Source organism: Lissotriton vulgaris, chromosome 1_1 (assembly GCF_964263255.1).
Source record: "Lissotriton vulgaris chromosome 1_1, aLisVul1.2, whole genome shotgun sequence".
NCBI classification, from domain to species: Eukaryota; Metazoa; Chordata; class Amphibia; order Caudata; family Salamandridae; genus Lissotriton; species Lissotriton vulgaris.
In genome coordinates this window covers 353,188,834-353,209,450 of record NC_141685.1, presented here as the reverse complement: position 1 = coordinate 353,209,450, position 20,617 = coordinate 353,188,834, and the positions used below count along the sequence as shown (strand labels likewise).

Below are 20,617 nucleotides of genomic sequence, written 5' to 3'. Positions count from 1 at the left end.
TGAACCTAGGATGAAACACCGAAAAGAACTGATGCCCAGGGGCAGACTGCAAAAGGTCGCAGTTTGAATCTGTCTTGTATATGCTGTGCAAACCAGACGGGGAGTTCCACATATCCGGGGGCACCTATGTCTACGGAGTGTGAAGAGTGTTCCAAGAACGACGACTCTGAAAAACCAACGCCAGGGTTCACCAGAGTTGGGTTCACCGCTGATGACATATCAAGTGTTAAAGGTTTCGCAGCTGTGGTTGTATACACATGCGTCAAAAGGGACTATTACAGCCTGTGTTTCGGCCATCGTATTAACGACCCTGAACAGGGGGCGCACGAGTGTCTATCCGGGTCATACAGAGACCGTGTAATCCGGTACATATGTAGTATGCTAGACCCGTACAAGATGCATAAGCTGTTAAGGGTGGTGCACGGCCTGAGCGCTGAAAATAGTTTTGTCCATCCGAACATGCTGAAGATCATGATAGCGACAGTCAAGGAGATACGCTATGCCAACGACCCCTACGCAAAACTAAGAAGCATGCCAGGCACAGGTGTGTGCTGTGACAAAAAGATGGCACAGAGACTTATAGAAAGGCGCTTGTGTAATCTGTATCTAAAAAACAGAAAAGTGGTATCCATGGCACCACAAAGGCTATTTTATAATAGATAAATCCTGATGTATTGTGACCATATAGCGTGTATTTAAAGTAAAGTAGTAGAATGTTACACCCTAAAACCGTATATGTGTTAAACCGTACTTGCTATGTATACTGTGAAAAGATATGAAATCCCTTTTGTTTGTGATTTGGTAATACTCATTATTTTTAATAAAATGTTCTTACACAAAACAAGCGTCTTTCATTTCCTGTACTGTAATGACCGCTAACATGTCGGAGGGCCTGTTAAGAAAACTGTATTATGATACAAGAGGAGTTGGCAGCTTTGGAAGCGGCGCAGCTCTATATAGAAGGGCTAGGTCTGAAAAGGAGGCGGTAAGCAGAGAAGCGGTGAAGACGTGGTTATCAGGAGAGGAGGCGTATTCACTACATAAGCCAGCCAGAAGACGTTTTAAGAGGCGCCCCACAATCGTTAATGCGTGTATAGATTATCAATGGCAAGCGGACATAATCAGCCTTCAAGATATAGCAAAACATAACGACGGCGCATGTTATATATTAACAGTCATAGATGTGTTGTCCAAGTACGCGTATGCAGAGGCGCTGCGTGATAAAAGTGGAGCTAGCGTCACAGCCGCTTTTAAAGCCATCTTCGCTAAGGGTCGTATTCCTCAAAAACTACAAACAGACGCAGGAAAAGAATTCTTAAACAAGTCATTTCAGAAATTATTAAAGCAACACAATGTTCAACATTTTGTAACACACACAGAGGTAAAAGCAGCAGTTGTAGAAAGGTTTAACAGAACTTTAAAGTCTAAGATGTGGCGGTATTTTACGGCCAACAATACATACAGATACGTGGATGTTCTACAGGCTTTTTTTAGCTGTATATAATGTCAGTTATCATAGGACCATCAAAATGGCCCCTGAAGAGGTAACACCGGATAATTCGTTAAATGTTTGGAGAAATGTGTATGGGCCTAACTTCAGGACAAAGGTGAAGAAGTCTGTTTTTAAAAAGGGTGATCACGTAAGGATTTCTAAACTGAAAGGAGTCTTCACGAAGGGTTACCAACAGACCTTTAGTGATGAAATATTTATAGTGGAAAGTGTGGAGCTTAAGGAAGGGCTGTATATTTACAGGTTAAAGGACTACGATGGGGAAACGGTGTTGGGGTCCTTTTACAAGGAAGAGTTACAAAAGGTGCCCGATGATCCGAGCAGGGTGTATAGGGTTGAAAAGGTTCTGAAAAGGAAAGGTACAGGGGCTAAGAGCCAGGCATATGTCAAATGGCGCGGCTGGCCTGAGAAATTTACCAGTTGGGTATTGGCCAGCTCCCTGAAGGTTGTGTGAACTAAAAGCCGCTGCGACGATGGAGACTTCACCCTTTTATATAACCTTACCATCCAACGCTTCTAAGGACATGTTCCCCAACAATCAGATTTCTAATTACACCGTCAAACTGGCTAAGGCTGTGGACCTGAAGGGGGACTGGGAGGTTGCCCTAACAGAAATACAATACCCTAGAACATGGAATACATTTACCGCTGCCGAAACCAAGTTTCACATCAAGAGGGAACAGGACCCCATGGGCATACACACATCCTTCCCACCAGGCTACTACCCACACGTTTCAAGCATTATCGAAGCCATCAACAAATCCATAGCCAGTATAGAACCACATCGGAATATTCATCTGGTGCTAGATAATGTGAGAAGGAAGGTGTTTCTTAAATCCATAAATCGAAACACCCTATTTAACTACTCAGGTAAATTAAGAAGGATTTTAGGGACAGTACAACATGTGAAAAGCCCCGTGGAACAAGATCACACGTGCCCAGATATTAATGGAGGGTTCTACACGCTCTACGTGTACAGCGATATTGTAGAGTCTCAGAGGATAGGTGATAGTTACTCGCCGTTGTTAAGGTGGGTGCATGTACAGGGTGATAATAATACCATGGTCAACATACAATTTAACAAACCTGACTACGTCGCAGTTTCTAAAAACCATTTTGACACTATTTCAATTATGATCTACGATGATCAGTCTGAGCCGGTGGCCTTTAAATACGGGAAAGTTATTGTCAAGCTTCATTTAAGGCCTAGACACGACAGAGGGTATTAAGCAGCCATCATGGTGGTTATGAAAACCTACGGAGATCCGTCTATGTACAGAGACTATTACAGAAGTCAAGCCGGTTATGGAGGACCCCCGTACTTTCAAGGTTCACCTGTTATGTACGGGGCTGGATTAGGAGGATTCTTTAGGAGTCTGTTTAGAAGAGCTATGCCTTTCCTGAGAAGAGGCTATGAAATTGCAAAGCCTCATGTGAAAGCGGCTGCCACGAACATTGCCCAGGAGGTAGTGGGGTCTGTTACATCGGCGGTTGCAGAACGCATGAACAAGCAACCTCAAGAAGGAGCTGGTTTGATGTATAAACCACGTGTGAGTGTCAAAAGGAAACTGCGTGTTTCCAGACGCAGGGGCCCCCCAGCCCCCTATAAAAAAAAGGAGGATAGCTTCAAAACGCCCTCAGAAAAGAAGAGTTCCAAGACGGAAGAGAGCTGCGAAGAAGCGAACCGGCTCTAAAGTAAATATTGTTTAAAGCCTTGTAAACACAGCCATGGCCTTCGTACATTGTGGATCTGGAGAGTGCGCCAAATCAGAGTTGGACTTGTTTAGTCTAAAACCCACGCAGACCAGCATCGAAAACAGTTTCTTCATGAAGGTGTCTCCTTTAGCTGCATTGACACCGCTGACACCTATAGAGTTTTATGTGTCAGGGGCCACGGATATGTATTTGGATCTCAACAACACTCTGCTGCATCTTATGTGTAAAATCGTAAAAGCGGATGGGTCCGACATTGACGATGGCGCTAAAGTGGCACCAATCGCTTACCCTCTAGCTACAATGTTTAATCAAGTGGACATCACCCTGGGCGACCGACTCATCACCCAGAACGATAACATGTACGCCTACAGAGCCTACATTGAGAGCATTCTAAATTACAGTAGCGACGCCCTTGACACACAACTTTCAGCTGGTCTCTTTCACAGGGATACACACGGACATTTTGAAATCACAGCTCTGGATGGTGATAATAAGGGCTTTATAAAAAGAGCGGGGCATGCTACAGCCAGCCGTACCTTTGACCTCCTGGGGCGCATACATTCGGACCTCTTCTTCCAAGATAAACTGCTCATCAACGGAATTGATCTTAAAATCAAGCTCAATCGTAACAAGGACTCATTCTGCCTCATCAACGGGGATGCAGAACAGTACAAGTTGAACATACTGTCTGCGAGCCTGTTTGTAAAGAGAGTGAAAGTGTCCCCGAGCGTCAGGTTAGCGCACGCCGAAGCTTTGCAAATATCCAACGCCAAGTATGCTGTGGAAACAGTAGCTCTGAAGGTATTCAGCATCCCTGCAGGTACCCGCTTAACACAACAGCAGAATTTATTTCTGGGACAACTACCAAAGCTCATCATCATAGGGTTTGTGGACAACACAGCTTTTAGTGGCACCTATGCCTCAAACCCCTTCAATTTTAAACACTACAACATCAACTACGCGGCGCTGGTCCATGAGGGCAATGTGATTCCTGCAAAACCCTACACCCCCAGTTTTGCAGCCGGTCATTACATCAGGGAATATCAAGGACTGGTTTCGATAACAGGAAAGCATCAAAGGGACTGCGGTGTAGCGGTGTCAAGAGAAGGCTATGGCCGTGGATACACGCTGTTCGCATTCGACCTGACACCTGACATGGAAGATGGTGATCACTACAACCTGGTCAAAAATGGGAATCTAAAAGCTGAAATACGATTCGCAGATCCACTGGTGGCTAATGTGAACATGGTCGTATTCTGTGTATTCGACAGCATCATTCAGATCAACCACGCAAGGCAGATTTTGTTTGACTATCTTTAAAAACATTTGTGAAATGGATACTGTGCAGATACTTGACTTCTTAAGCAGACATAAATACGCTAGGAAATACTTTTTGGGTGTTTTCCCTAGCGACGGTTTACCAGCCGAAATAGGGGCAGAAAGACCATGCACCCTAGTCTTTAACACAGACCCGCATGACCAGGCTGGGACACATTGGGCAGCAATGTTTATAGATGTTGACAAGGTTACGGTGTTTGACAGTACCGCAGAGTTCCCTGAGCACAGACTCTATACAACTCCTATATTCAAATTTGTGAAAAAAGCTGCAGCTGTGGTGGAGTATAACAAACTAAGGGTTCAGGATTCCATGGCCATCACATGCGGGGAACACTGTATTTATTTTATCAGTAAAATGTCACAGGGTCTTTCGTTTAGAAATTTCTTAAATCTATATCCGGGGGATCTTGTTAACAATGATATTATAGTTGCGAAATATGTAAAAGAAAACACCAGGGTATCGGTCAGACCTGTGAAAACAGAATATGTACCTTGTCAAAACTGTAAGGGTTTATAACAGTTGTATGCTTAATGTTGAACGTATAAAATAGAAGACATTATTTTTTTTAAAAACATGTATTCAGACTCGTTATTTCAATATACATGCACCATAAAATGTTTTTTTGAAAGATGACTGAGACGGTTTGTAAAGTTATAACAAGGTGTTTATTACAAATATTTAGTTGACAAAACTTTATTGAAGAAACATAGGAATAAAAATCACACACAATTAATCATAAATCCATGCGAAGGGTGATTTAGGAGCTCGTTTTTTTTCGAGCTGGCACCGACGGATAGCCTTCGGACTTCAGAACCTGTAGGCGATGGCAGTAGGGGACTCTTCAAATTGTCTAGCAGTCTGCGGTGTTCATTATTACCAACGATCGTGGAGGGTATATTGAGTTCAGCAGCGGCCTGCAGAAACTGCTCCCAGCCTCGCGGTGCATTTTGAGGTGTCAGGATTTTGGGGTGTGTGAGACCTTTGACTAGATCGTACATATGCGACCCTGCAACAGGTTGACCCTTGTAGAGAAACTCACCTAGCTCATTCCAAGAGACTAGGTCTTTAGAAGCGGCTAGTTTACTCATCAACATCTGTGCAGCCCCTCTGTGCCTTTGACCTATATTTTTTAGGAGGTCTCCAACAAAGGTATCTGAGGCTGTCGCATCATCGGGAGGCGGTTGTAGGGGCTGAGGGTCGGGGACCTGAGCAGCTGGTTGTTCAGAGTCTGGGGTATATAGAGTCAACTTGTTCTTCTCGGTATTCCACTGGGTGTAGTAATTTAAGAATTTTTTGAGAGTGCTGTTGTAAAGGTTAGCCTTGTCGTAGGGGTTTAGATCAGTCCTTCTCAAAATGTCTTTAATTTCAGCATCCAGGCGTAAAGTCTCATTTCTACGGATATCCCATGCGTTGTCCGTGGTGGACCCCAGCTGCTCCATTTGCTGCCTAGGAACCAGATACATTTTTGTGGCATGCTCCATCACTGACCCGTAAGGAGGCTTGTAATTACAGGTATAGCTATCCCCAGCAAGTTACCTATAAAACCTCCAGACTGTTTCACCAGTTTCTTCTTTGTTATGAGTGAGGCCCTTTTATTACTGAGCTTCTTGATAAGCCCCTTCTTCTTCTTCAGAACCTGTAACTGGCGCTTTGATATAGGGACGTTGCCTTTTAGGGTGTTTAGGGCTATTTCTGAAATGGCAGCCACTAAATCGTCAGAAGCGGTGCCCAGGATGGCCTTTCGGTGTTGGGGGCTGGCTGTAACAAGCATTTTCAGGAGAGCTAAATTGCGGCGTAGGTGTGTAGACATGGTCACCACTGAGCGTTATAAGGGCTGTCCTGTAAATGGTTCTAAAAGACATCACCGCTGCTTTTTATAGGGCCTGGTCTTGGGCTTTGGGGTGTAAACTACAGGTAGCTCTGGTGGAAAAATATCAGCCCTTAGTCTATAGTCTTCTAGAGTTTCATTTTTTAAGTCTACCAACAGGTACCCGTGGGGTTTTGCTGTAGCGTCGTTAAAGGCCTCCATGAAGAAGTGTGTGTTTCCAGGGTACATCTGTTTAGCTATGACAGCTATTTGCTGTTTGTCACGGGGGTTTTTAAATAAAACAAGGTATGAAGCGTTGAGAGCTATAGACCTACTGTTCTTGCCTTTGTAAAACAAATTCTGCACAATGTAGCAGATGCTTAGATTGCGATGATGTGAATATTGAGTAAAAGCTCTCTCTAACTCTGGATGATCACCACCTTCACGCATCAGATCATCAACAATTATCATATTTACAAGGGTTGGTGGTAGTAGCTCATCATCGTTGAGGTTATCCGGTATACCCTCTATAAATTTGATATGGGGGAACCGACGGCCCAAGTCTGTATAAAGAGGCTGCCAGCATGAATAAAGCCATACAATGTTGTTAGGGATTTGTGATAAAGCAGAGGCGGCATTTTCTAAGAGCTTTTTTATAAAATAGCTTTTACCACAGTTTGAGGGTCCTGCTAGCACGCAGGAGAACGGATGCTGCAACCTGGTGTCCATACTGTGGCGGCTGTCTCTCTAATGGACCTAATAACCATAAGGCAGTGTTTTATAGTCGGTGGTTAGGACCCTTTTATCAAAAACAACTCGCAATGTTTTATGTAGAGGCTGGGTTGTGATTTCCCACTTCTTTTTAGATCTGACTATGCAGGGCTGGTTCACGACTATGGTTTTAGCATTCTCAGAATCGTCTGCTGTAGCGTATTCATGTAACAGATTCTTCAGACTATCAAAATTGATTTTTACAGTGTTGCTGACATTTAATATTATCCCTTTGACCTTCATACACACCTTGTTCTTGTTGGTCCGGTAATTGTATGTTTTAGGCCCTGAGGGGTATATTCTTTTATATACTCATCCTTATCTAGCTCACTGGTTAGATTACCCAGATAATCTCCTAGAGGAGGGTCTTCATCCCCCGGTTTGCTCAGAAAAATTACAGAATCTGTATCGTGATACAAGCAGCGATCCTGGAGCTTATCCATAACCCCGTAAAGCTCTAGACGAGCGTGGGCTGTCGTGAAGCAGGCTATGAAAATGTTTATGTTGTTACTCGATGTGGGGTACTCTTGGGCGTATTTCCAACACAAAGCTGCGGTATCGTCATCGATAAACTCGCAGCTGGACACCTCGTAGCAGGGGGCAAACAGGTACTTGAACAGTTCATCAGGGTCTGATATTAAAGTGGTATTTGAACGGTTTGTGCGCTGTGCAAATTTTCCCCATAAGGGGTTGAGACAGAGTTTGGCTAACTGTCGGCGTGCAGGATTGACCTCTATCAGCTGGGGGCGTAAACGGATACCCTCGTGAGCGTAGTAGTCATTGATGTATTTCTGTTTTGCATCCTGACTAGTACACCATTCAGGATACCCTGAGGCCTCCTGTTTGTCTCTGAGAAACACATTAATGTAGGGGGCAAAGAGTTGTGTTGTAGTGCTCTTAAAATGCCACACTTCGTGTACTCTACCGATCCTGTACCCTTTCTCTAAGGCAGCTTGTACCTCGATGCTACACCAGGTCCCTGTGAGCATCCTTTGTTCATCGGTGTGTCTGCAGCCATCAATCTCTTTAAGCATTGCACATGTTCGACATAGGGGGAACATCAGCTTGCCATCGACTCTGCATGGTAACACTGGGAAGTAAAGCTGCTTAGGAGGATAGATTTCACATTTGATAAGCCCAAAGTATTCGGCTAGGGGCTTAAAATCTCTATAGATGATGGTGGGATGACCCAATGGGTACAACTTCATCTTGTTCACAAAAGGGTACAGACTGGTGAAATCATAGTAGTGTATTTTCTCACCCTCACCAGCGACCTTGTACAGTTGTATGGCATTTGTACGCCCCCCAAATAAGGCATCGCGGGGCTCCAAAGGTGTGGGTAAATCATGAGTCTTAAGAAAAGAGCAGAGGTCTGTGTCGGTTTTTAACATGTCTAACCACTCGTGCTCCCAAAGAACTCTCATAGCAAAGCCCTGGTTTTCAACATACTGGGCCTTTGTCAGAGTACGCCTGTATAAGTGTTCAAATTTGGCACCCAGCATTTTGTTATACTCGTGGGGCTTGTAACACTTGGGGCAGCCGTGGTAAAAACAGCCGTTGAATTCAAAGGCTGTCGGCACACCCTTAATTACAGAGTACCCGTCCAGGTAATAGGGGCCCAGGCGGTATTCACCACCCTGTAAGGCATGTTGAATTTGTATGTCTTCCTTCTCAGAGACGTGCATGAGCCACTGGATAGAGGGGGTTGAATAACGTTTCTGTTTACCGTTATAGAGGTCTGGCGGTACTAGAGCGATAGTTTCAGGCATTAAAAACATGTGTTTGTAGATGGACATACACATGGATGCCAGAGTGACGTTTTGAAGTGGGTCTATGTATTCGACCGCTTGCGGCATTCCAGGGGTTTTGGATGTCAAGGCCTTGACTTTCTTAGGCAATGTCTTAGGTTTCAAGTCCTTGACTTCTTTAGTCATAGACACCACAACATCTCTGAAGAGGTTACAAGCTTGCCGGAGGATCATTACATCAGCCTGACAATAAGCTTTCAACTCTGTTTGAAAGTGAAACTCCTTTTCGCGGTTTTCAGAGTACCACTGTAGAAAGCTCACTTTCTCATCAGGCATCATGTATTCAACCCCGTAGCTGTCAGGAGGCGGCATGGGTCCCACATAATTTTGGTTAGCCCAGGTGTTAAAAAAGTGTGGGAAATAACCTTTACACCCTGGGAACCCAAAGGCCTTTGGCAGCTTGCTCAATTTCATGGGTAGGAAATTCAGGGTGTCTATGAAGCGTATTTTTAAAGGGCATACAGTCATCAGCATCAGTTAAGACCCCTGGGTTATGAGCTCCACTTGTATCTTTTCACGAATCATGTCTCGTAGAATAAAGAAGGAGTCATAGGCTTTCGAGTTGTGGGCGAGCATGGTATATCCTTGGAATTTGGCTTGAATGAAAGTGCTCAGGAAATCACCAACGCACGTTCGTCCCTCAAACTCCCAACTGTCGTCGGAAGTTAGATGGTTTGCGTAAATGTAGTTAGGCTGGTGTACCCCCGTCTCTTGTGTGCACTCTATATCAAACACTATATAGTCTTCGGTCTTGGTCTGAGGTGGACCTTTAACCATATAACACTGATGGTTGGTGCCGGCCTTGTAAGACACATGGCAACGGGGGCATATCATACCTTTGCACTTGTGATCCGTTGCAACATACCGCCCACACTCGTTGCAGTCCTTTTTAGGGACACATTTGAAAGATTTCTCGTGTATGCTCAAGCAGTTTTGCGAGCGACAAAACAGCCTACACGTGTTGCACCTCACCTTCAGGGTAGCGTCTTCTATACAGCCAACCCTCTGACACATCTTACAACACATTTCACACTGGTGGTGTGTTTTATTGTTGTATATATGGTCGCAGTGGGCGCACACATACTTGGCCCCCAGAAAACCTTTAAGGTTCAAGATGCCGTAAAAATGATTTTCCATGTGGAGGACATATACGGTCTTGTTTCTCACAGGTTCCCCGGTTGTAAAGTACTTCCATGAACCGCTGTGATAGAGAGCTTTCACCGTCACGGCGAAATAGTTCTCAAAAAGACCTATATCGCCAAAGCCGACCATTCGGTCAGGAGGTATTTCAAGAACCTTATGGGCTTCAGCAGCTCTGGACATGATGACAGCGTCAGGGGTCTAGCGAGCCATCAGCAGACCCACGATGCTGGCCGCCAGACATGTATTGGCAGTGGCGTTGGTAAAGTTGAGCAGCCACATCTGTTTCTTACCAATTATTTTACTGTATAGTACGCTCTTTAAGGGTCTGGAAACACCCCCCTCACGCCCCCGTACAATGAGGGCTATGACTCTAAAAGTGCCATAGGCGACTAGTTCCGCCTTACTCTGTAAAAGCCTTTGGAGGTTTTCTAAAAATTGCACATCGTCAAAAACATCTTGGGTCTTACGCCTGGTGAACAACGGTGTGTCAAAACCCTGCCCCTGGAAGCGGAGTTGGAAAAAGTCATTAGGCCCCACATCGTGTAACAACCTTTCTATGAGCTCCTGCACAGCCTGATGTATAGCCAGAACACCATGAGTGGTTGATGTTATTTGGTGTAGGTTAACAAATCTAAACTCCTCATAGTGTTCTACAGCCCTAAACCTCTCTACATTGCGAGTGTAACTTCTAACACTCTCTAAAAACAAGGGCTCTGGGCCCTCATCAGTAGGAGTGTGATTTGTGGAGGTGTTCTCTGCTGTGTCATTTTGGGAGGTCAGGGTGGGACCTGTCTCAGGGGTTCTTGTAAGCCTGCGGGTAGCGCATATTCTCGCCTTCTTCAGCTTATTTATTAAAAGCCGGCGTTGCTTTGTACTATTAAGCCACTTTTGTTTTTTTTTACGGGCCCAGGCTTTTCGAGATACCAAGCCCCAGCCTATCTGAACAGGTAGGTCGCTGTCGTTGGTTGTCTTGTTCATGGAGGCCTCCGCTACAGTTCCACCCTAAGGTCCTTCTGAATGTTGGTGTGCTTGGAGTTTTAAAGCCAGCCCCCCGACCCCCTTCAAATGACCGACCCTAGGCATGTTAGACCCTGTCCCTATGTATTGTCGACGGTGAAGTGTTGGGTTATATGCTTCAGGCGTTGATCTTGAAGCTGTGGTACCATGCTTGAAGGGGTCTAGGGAAACAGGGTTGTCTTGTTTGAAGGGGTCTATGGAAACAGGGGTGTCTTGTTTGAGGGTTTGTGGGGCCCCAGATGGTCGTTGCTTGAGTAGTTTTAAGAACCGTACAGACTTTGTAACTAACCTCTGGACCTTGCGGCTATATTTTGGGGTCCTCTTAGGAGCAACAATGGCTGTGGGGGTCTTTAGGGGATGGTACTGACATAGTCATGAATGTGTACCTTGTATATCGGCCACAGCCGCCTGACACATCCGTATGATCTCTTTTTTACACACCCCAACCCTTGCCACGACCAGATGTTGGGCCTCCCTCTTGTTCCTGAGATTGGAAAACCCCATATCCATTCTTATGATTGCACAGTTCGCCTGTCGTTTTAATTTGCGAACAGCCATCTGTATCTCTTTTACATGTGTCTTCAATACCTCTTCTGTCTTTACAGACCCATCTTGTTCCTGCTTAGGGGGGCACACCTTGCGAGGTCTTATAAATGGCGGCAACCCCTCAGGCCCATCTATACTGCCACCAGCTATGGCGGTACTGGCCACAGGTCTGTACACGGGCATGTCCCAGGGGATGGACACGGCCTTGTACACAGGGATGGCAGCGGTACTGGCCTCAGGGTTGGACACTGTACTGTACAAGGGGTTGGCAGCGGTGTTGGCCTCAGGGTTGGACACGGGACTGTACACGGGGTTGGCGGCGGGGCTGGCCTCAGGGTTGGACACGGGACTGTACACGGGGTTGGCAGAGGGGCTGGCCACGGGACTGGACACGGGACTGTACACGGGATTGGCAGCGGGGCTGGCCACGGGACTGGACACGGGACTGTACACGGGATTGGCAGCTGGACTGGCCATGGGCCTGTACGCGGGGTTGGCATCGGGGCTGGACACGGGGCTGTACATGTGGATGACCGTGGGGCTGGTAGGGTCGTATGCTCCAGGAGGGGTCCTCGGGGACACAGGGTCTGAGGATTGTGAGGAGTTGTCATTGTAATCCTGGGGCCTAGCTGAAATGTATGTGTTAGGGTGTGGTGCATGGTTACCTGTGTTCTGTAAGCCCTCTGTGCTCAAAGACCCCTGGTACACCGCTTCTGGGGTTCTACCAATGTTGTCTACCAACCCCCTCAACTCCTCAAGAGCGTGGCTATTCATGCTAGAAGGACTTTCTAGGGGTTGCGCATTACCACCTGTTGAGACCCTAGGCTGGGCCTGAACACTTACAACAGGCTTTGGGGGTTGCTCAGGGGCGTGCACCTCTACATGCACAGTTATTTTATTTGCCACTGTCTGGGGTTTCAGGACACTTGGTGGATCCTGCACTGTATTAGGGTTGCTGAGGGACTCTGGTAACTGGAACTTAGGGACCCCTGGTTTCAGTTTCAGATGTTTTCTTGAGAGGCGCGATGTTTTAGGGGGTTGTGGCGGCGCCGCCTCTTCTACAACCACCGGTACAACTACCACCTCCTTGTGGCTCAAGGTTGTATAGGCCTCATTCAAGGGCTTAGCATCCTTTTTATAGATAAATCTAAGGGGTTAACTTGGGGCTCAGGGTTGCTAGGGCTTTTCTTCTCAGGGCTTAAGAGCTTTGCAGGGCCCTCGTGGAGCACCGCCATTGTCTTCTTATGGTTTAAGGGTTCTGTTTGGGGATCTGTGAATACCTTACAGACCTTCACACGTTTTAAAGGGCTGGGGAGGTTCTCTGAGTCCCCATGTTTCTTCTTAAGGGAGGCAGGGCTTGTAAGCATGCCGCCAGTGTTGACCCCACCCTTGTGCAGAATAGAGTGTTGTAGATGGTTGTTCAGCGTGTTGCTTGGTGTGTAGTACGTAGATAGTTTTTCCTGGCGTACACGCCTACTCACGACTTTTGCGCCGCTTCTGATGTTCTGGACGGATGTTATGTCCCTTAAGGACGGCGCCGACCTCTCTTCAGCAGCATGTTTCTGAGCCGCTTCTAAAATATAAACAGAAAAATATATATATATATTAGAGAAAGCATAAAAACAACACGTACAATCAACACCATCCTAAGTTCAACACAGCCACCTTTTTTATATAGGCCTTGCTACAACCAGCTGTACCCTTCTGCTTGAGAGTCTGTAACACCTCTAGTACTTCTCACACCCTTTTATAAAAAACACACCTGAAAGAGGTCTTTTTGCAGCTCCTTTCTTTGACAGAGGTCCCACTTTAGAAGTTGAAGCTTTCCTCTTCAAAGGGATTTCTTTTGAACATTGCGCCGCCTCATGGACCTCAGCACCGTCCTGGCATAACATAGGGACACCTGTAAAGAAAAAAATAATACCCAACATTAGTCATCTTTCTGAGGATTACCTCTATACACCCTCAGGGTTAGGACGCTGTCCTACTCCGCCAACTCCCTAACGCCTTAGACAGTTTAAATAACAGCGGCCTTTTTAATTACCTGTAGGAACTGTAGTGTTTTGCACATTGTTCATAGCGCCTTGAGCCTCGATGTACAACATAAGATCGTCATAAACTTCTTGTAGGTCGGGGTCATAAGCTGTAAAAGCATACATACATGAGACCCACATTAGAAAAAAAAGAGAACTTGTGCGTTGCTGGTGTACAAAACTACGTAGAACTACACAACTCTAAATATATATACCTGGCTGCGGGGCTGACAAGTGACCATCGCTGCTAGTTATTACAGCTGTGTCCAGCGCAGGAGGTACATTGGTGACGGTTGCATTTGCAGGGTCTTGCATCTGTATTAAATATTAAATAAAAGAACAGGATTTAAAGCACCTTTCATAAACAAAAGTATCACAACTTCAAACAATTCATGTATACATTTTAAAAACTGTTAAGAGGGGTGCAACAACAGACATTTTTTAAAAAGCGTTGTATGTGCTGCGCTAAAACATATGTTAAAAACAACCTGCGCCATATCCTTTGCTTATGGGGTAAATCACTTTAGGTACACATAGTCCTTCTGACCTACAACCACTGCCCCTAGGTTCATGGTACTCTTTGGTAACATGTACATGCCACTTTTCTCTTGTAACACCTTGGTTGCGCCCTCTCACATTTTGCGTGCTTTTGATAGTTGCGCCAGTGCCACAATTGCCTACATACCGCTTATTCTTGTGCTTGAGTGTCTACCCTATATTGTAGGATTATACCTCTAATTGTACTTTGTTTTCTCTTGTAACCTACACACTTATCACTTTATTTATTACTCATGTAGCTTAACGCTTGCTTTTGTAACCGGCACACATGTCACTTTTTTCCTCCTGTAATGCCCCGCTTGCTAACACATGTATTTTGTTTGCTCACAATTGAAATGTAACTTAAAGCCTGCTCTTGTAATTTGCGCTATATAGGCAGTTTTTTCTGTTTGGCATCTTTTATGTAACACCTGTAATTCTTAGTCCTTATCTTTTGCAACTGGTGCTTATGTAAAGCGCTCTGACACTTAAGGGTGAAATTCGCGCTACATTTACATTTTTTTCTGTTTGGCATCTTTTATGTAATACCTGTAATCCTAAATCCCTATGTTATGCAACTGGTTCTTGTGTAAAGTGCTGTGACACCCTCGTGTTCGCGCTATCTCTCAATAAATTTTTTAACAAAAAAAACAAAACACACACACTGGGCCTGCAGGGGCATGGTCCGCCCCTTCAGTGATGCACTGCTGACATCACTGAAGGGGCGGACCATGCCCCTGCAGGCCCGGTGAAGCGTCCGTCCGCCATGATCCCGTATCCACGTGGGGACCGTGGGAAAATGCCCTCCCAGGACCCTCACAACCCCCCAAGGACACCAGAGTCCTACACCCCCGCACCCTCGAGCCGCGCCTTGTGAAAGCGGGCTCGGGGGCATTTTTTTTTTACAACAACAAAAAAAAGAAGACACCGCACTCGGGCTCCGGAGCCCCTACAGAGACACCCGGAGCCCGCCCTCAGAGCCCCCGAGCAGCGCCAGCCTCAAGCGGGCTCGGGGGACATTTTTAAAACAAAAGAAAGAAGACACAGCATTCGGGACCCCGGAGCCCTCAACAGACACCGGGACCCCGACACAGAGCCCCCAAGCAGCGCCTTGTGCAAGCGGGCTCGGGGGATTATTAAAAAAAAAAAAAAAGCTCGGCTAACTCGGCCACGGAGGTCCAGGACACACGGATCACGGCCCCACAACACCCCCGAGCAGCGCCTTGTGCAAGCGGGCTCGGGGGATTATTTTAAAAAAAACAAAATAGCAGGAGCGAGGCAGCAGTCGGGACCCCTGAGCCCCCAGCGGATCCAGGAACCCGACCCAGAGCCCCCGAGCAGCACCATGGTGAAGCGGGCTCGGGGGCATTTTAAAAACATGCACAACTTGACATTCGGGGGCCCGGAGCCCCAAGACACCCAGAACACGGTCCCACAACACCCCAGAGCAGCGCCATCATCAAGCGGGCTCGGGGGCGATTTTTAAACAAAAAAATAAGCGGCAAGCGGGGCACTGAGCCCCCAGGGACACCCTGACCCTCACCCCCGAGCAGCGCCCCGGAGAAGCGGGCTCGGGCGATTTTTAAACAAAAAAAAGCGGCAAGCGGGGCCCCGGAGCCCTGAAGACCCCTCACAGACCTCCCCGGGCACCCCCCGAGCAGCGCCTGGCACAAGCGGGCTCGTGGGTATTATTTTATTTAAAAACGCTGCACTATGGCCACAGAGGTCCCGGACACCAGAGCCAGACACCCCGAGCAGCGCCAGAGATCAAGCGGGCTCGGGGGTATTTTTTGTTTTTAAAAACGGCAAACTCAGCACCAGGGCCCTGAGCCCATAAGGACCCATAGAGCCCACCCCCACAACCCCCACCCCCAGAGCAGCGCCAGCCTCAAGCGGGCTCATGGGGGCTTATTTTTATTTAAAAAAGCGGCACAAGGGCACCGGAGCCCCCAGGGACCCACAGAGACCTCCCCACCCAGAACCCCAGTGCATCTCCAACTAACAAGAGGATTTTTTCAAAACGATGCACTCACGGACCCAGAACATCCTGGACCCCTCCAGCTCACCCCTTACAGGCTCTCCTACACAGATACAGACCCATACTTCTGACCCTCGAAAAGTCCATAAACAACAGCTTGGTGAGTACAATAATGCATTTTATTTATTTTTATATGTATGCCATGTATTTTATTTAAAGAACCTCTGGTACCCCTGAAGCAGTAGTAGCCTCTCACATTTTATTGACATTAAATGTACAGCAGCCTGGTAAAAAATGTTTCTATGCTCTGTAAAATATACGTTTCCCCTCTACATGTACACTCCTAAGGCCTATAACATTATGACCCCCTTAAATACAAACCCTGCAAACTCTAACCTATGCCACCACCCTTATTAACATTAAATACACACACACACACACACATAGCTTTAAACTCAATGCATCAGCAAAGCCTTTATTCACTTTAAGCACATTTACATTACAATTCACATCTTGTAAAAAAAACTTCATTGTCACCATTATTCACATTAAACACAGCACATAGACTTAAAGAGTAACAGTTTACAAGCCACACTACATAGTACTATTTTTAAAAAAAGTACTACTTATTATTATTTTTTTTTTAAACTACATGTACACCCTAATGCAACATTGTGCCATCCATTATTTACCTTCTTTACATGTTGGCAGGCTGCGTCAATCTGGGAGAAGTTGCTCAGGTCCATTCTTGCCTTAGGATCCAAGGGATGGCTCTGTGCCTCCAAAACAATCCAGGCCAGTCACTCCCCAAGGTTTTGTAGGGCTTGATGGTGTAGAAATCCACAAAGGTTTTTGACTTGGTTGCTGGTGCAGGAGTCCTCCAGGTACAGCAGAACAATCAACGGCAGTCACTCCTCACAGGGGGGTTTTTGAATGGGTGTTTGGCAGTGTTCCTTGAGGAGCCTTTTATACCTGTCCAAGCATGCTAATTTGAAGCCCCCCACACCTTTTATGACTTTAGGGGGGTTTGAACAATGTCCTGCTGGCCTTTGATGGGATCCTTTTTTCTATCCTTGTTACTCAAACTCAAGGCCTATCCTGGGAAGAGTGGGGTTAGACAATGGGGGCCGGCGCAAAACTCTTCACACCTACGTGACACATTCTCCTGGGAAGTAGGGAGCCCGGGAACAGGATCTACCTTGGGACTCACATGTCAAATTTCCTGCCAGCTACGTCAAGTTGGAACTAACCTGTCAAATTTGGGACCAGGGGCTTTGTGATGTGTGGGCCTATCCTGGGAAGAGTGGGGTTAGACAATGGGGGCCGGCGCAAAACTCTTCACACCTACGTGACACATTCTCCTGGGAAGTAGGGAGCCCGGGAACAGGGGCTTTGTGATGTGTTTATTACATCCTAACAGCTGGCACCCTGTTTCAGGTTCTGATGGGAAGCTTTGCTCTACAGGCCACCTGTCTTTTTTTTTCTTATCTCAAATCTCAGGGATGACTGGGGTTTATTATTTTATGAGGGGTTTGTATTAACCTATTTTTTTTAGAGAGAATTACCATAGGTAGGTTTGTGAGGACCCTTTACCACTTTGACACCTACATGACACATTCTTCTTCCCAGGCCCTGGGCTGGGGAACTCAGGACTGCCCCCAGCAGCTGTTCAAACAGCTGCTGACACATTCTTCTTCCCAGGCCCTGGGCTGGGGAACTCAGGACTGCCCCCAGCAGCTGTTCAAACATCAGCTGGCTGCAAACCCCCAGTTTTAAAAATGCACAGACATTTCCAGCCTACAACCATGCAGTTTTTTCTATGCACTTTTAACATATACACAATTACCTCATGTTTTGCAGCAGAGCAGAGCTGTCAAATTTAAGACCAGAGGTTTAAGACCAGACTGCTTAAGGTCAGGGCTGATCAAACCCTGGTCTTAAACAGTCCTGGTCTTAAACTGTCAAAAATAAGGCCTGAAGTTTAAGACCAGACATGTCAAAAGCTGTCAAAATTGTGACCAGCCATTTGCGACCAGACCTGTCACTTTTGCGACCAGGATTTTTTGATGGAAGGTATCCCTTCTTACTACTTACCTCAATCACAGCATGATCAGTGGAAGGACAGCAATTTAGCTGAAGTGATCAGTACTTGGTCCCTGCTCTAGCCAAATGCAAAGGAAGTGAAACCAGCACCCCATAGCGAATGAGAAGACAGAGTAAAATGAAGGCTAGGAATGTGAACAATGGACGGGCTGCAAGCCCCTTGTTGTATACAAATTCTCTTGCAGTTTCCAGGCTGACAAAAATAAAAAACAAAATAACCCAGAATAGTTGGTATATGTGACGGTTTTCTCAGCCCTAATAATCAGCACAAGATTGTGTCACATCTAGCCAGCAAGGCAGCTCAGTGAATAAAGAACTTGCTGCTAACATCTGGTTTAATCTGAGTTTGAGTCTTAGCAGGGCCAACTCAGCGTTTCATTATTTTCAGTGCAACAACGCGAACACTGTTAAATAGTAACACCAGTTATTTAATGCACTTAGAAAATGTATATACCTGTTAAAAACAAGTTATTTGTAATCTTAATCTTGAAACACAAATAATATTCCTTTTTTAACTCCTCACATCTTTTCTTTCACTCCTTCCGGTTTCAACTAATCATACCAATTACAGTTGAACTTTGATCTTTGTCGTCCACTTTTCCACGGCCTTTCCTTTGCAATCTGAATTTTCCGACCCCCCAGCTTCTCCCTTCGTACCTGCTCACAGTACACATAATGTCCTTAACACAATTTCATTCACACACCCTACAGCTCTTCTGTTTTTTGACCGACCTAACCCCTTAATATCCACTCCTTGCTGTAACTTTAAACTCTCCAGCATTATTCCATATATTTCCATCTAAATAGCCGAAGGTAGTTCTGAACTTTTGAAACAACACTGAAAAGTAATTGTGAGCATGTGGGCCAATAAATTCTTCTTACTCTGCTTGAAAATGTGAATATGCTCAATGTAGGGTAAATATGTGTGTGGCCTAACAATGTCCACATAAAATGTTCACACCCATCTATGCTTTCTGACTGACTAACCAACTGAATTTTTTTAAAGCGCTCTTATGCCGATGCGTCTTGGCGTTGTAGCATGGAAGGGGGTACAGATGATGGTTAGGGCATGGTGAAAAGCCAAGTTTTAGTGCCCTCCTGAAGCTTGCTCTGTTCTTTTCCGAGCGCAGTGCGATGGGCATGCTGTTCCACAGCTTAGATGCTTGGTAGGAAAAGGATTTGCCACCCCATCGGGCTCTCCTTATTCTGGGCAGATGGATTAGATCTTGACTGCCTGATCTTAATGTGCGTGCAGGATCATTGCGAAGGAAGAGGTTAGTAAGATCCTCTGGTGCTTTCCCGTAGAGAGATTTGTGGATCAGACATAGGGCCTTGAATTGAATTCTGCGCCTGACTGGGAGCCAGTGAAGTTCCCGTATGGCCTTGGTTGTGGGGTGTCGTTTCGGGAGGTTGAGTAGAACTCTAGCCACTGTATTTTGGATTGACTGGAGCCTAGCAAGCTGTTTTCCCCCAATCCTATATACAGTGCATAGCAGTAGTCTACCCTTGACATTATTAGAGCTCCTACCTTTGTTTTCCTAAGAGTGAAAGGAATGTAAGGTAGGATCTTCCGAAGCACCTTAATTGTGTAAAAGCAGGCCGAAGCTAAATGACTTATTTGTGCTGTGCAAGTGAGGTCCTTATCGATCAAAAAGCCAAGATTTCTGACCTTTTTCGCTGGGACAGGGCAGGTGCCGGCCTCTGATGACCCCCGATTGATGGTTTTTGGCTGAACTCGATCACTTCCGTCTTTTCGGTGTTAAGTTTTAAGAAGTGATCGTTCATCCAATTTTTGACATCCAAGAGACAGTTCCTAAAGCCTGCGGATGTGGCTTCCATCGTCTGGGAGAGTGACACTACTAGTTGTGTGTCGTCGTCATAGGACACAAGATGCAGGCCGTGAGATTTTATCAATTCCGGGAGAGGGGTAACATATAGATTGAATAGTGTGGGTGATGAGGCCGACCCCTGGGGCACACCACATGGAAGAGAGAACTCTTCCGACTGGAGGCCTGACCAGTGGATTTGCTGTATGCAGGCATCCAGAAAAGATTCAAGAAGAGATAAGGCAGGGCCAGTGATGCCCAGCATCCTAAGTCTGTTCAGTAGAACCCCATGGTTAACGGTGTTGAAAGGCGCCGTTAGATCCAGTAGGATCAAAGCCGCTCTTTCCCCGTCGTCTATGGTCCTACGGATGTCTTCTGTTGCTATGATTAAGGCTGATTTGGTGGAATGGCATGCCCTGAATCCGTGTTGCGTGGGGTCTAGGAGGTTATTATAGTCAATGTATCTCATAAGCTCCTGATTCA

The 20,617-nt window shown here is 46.1% G+C and overlaps 1 protein-coding gene across 1 annotated transcript; it reads right to left on the bottom strand.

Annotated features, from left to right (window-relative positions):
• Positions 1–5,333: 5,333 nt before the first annotated feature.
• LOC147747170 (uncharacterized) lies at positions 5,334–16,951 on the bottom strand. The gene is made up of 5 exons (XM_086925076.1): positions 16,898–16,951; positions 13,906–14,005; positions 13,702–13,800; positions 13,420–13,560; positions 5,334–13,227 (listed from the first exon to the last, which is right to left on the bottom strand). Exons 1-5 carry the CDS (start codon positions 16,949–16,951, stop codon positions 12,773–12,775), a joined length of 849 nt encoding a protein of 282 aa, XP_086781202.1. The 3' UTR covers positions 5,334–12,772.
• Positions 16,952–20,617: the final 3,666 nt, after the last annotated feature.

What these genes read in the sequence shown, in the direction of transcription:
- LOC147747170 (XM_086925076.1), bottom strand. Translation starts at nt 16,951, where the DNA reads ATGGACCTGAGCAACTTCTCCCAGATTGACGCAGCCTGCCAACATGTA. An exon ending in CCTGCCAACATGTAAAGAAG is followed by an intron (nt 14,006 to 16,897) that starts GTAAATAATGGA and finishes TATTTAATACAG; the next exon opens with ATGCAAGACCCTGCAAATGC. An exon ending in TGCAAAAAGACCTCTTTCAG is followed by an intron (nt 13,228 to 13,419) that starts GTGTGTTTTTTA and finishes ATATTTTAGAAG; the next exon opens with CGGCTCAGAAACATGCTGCT.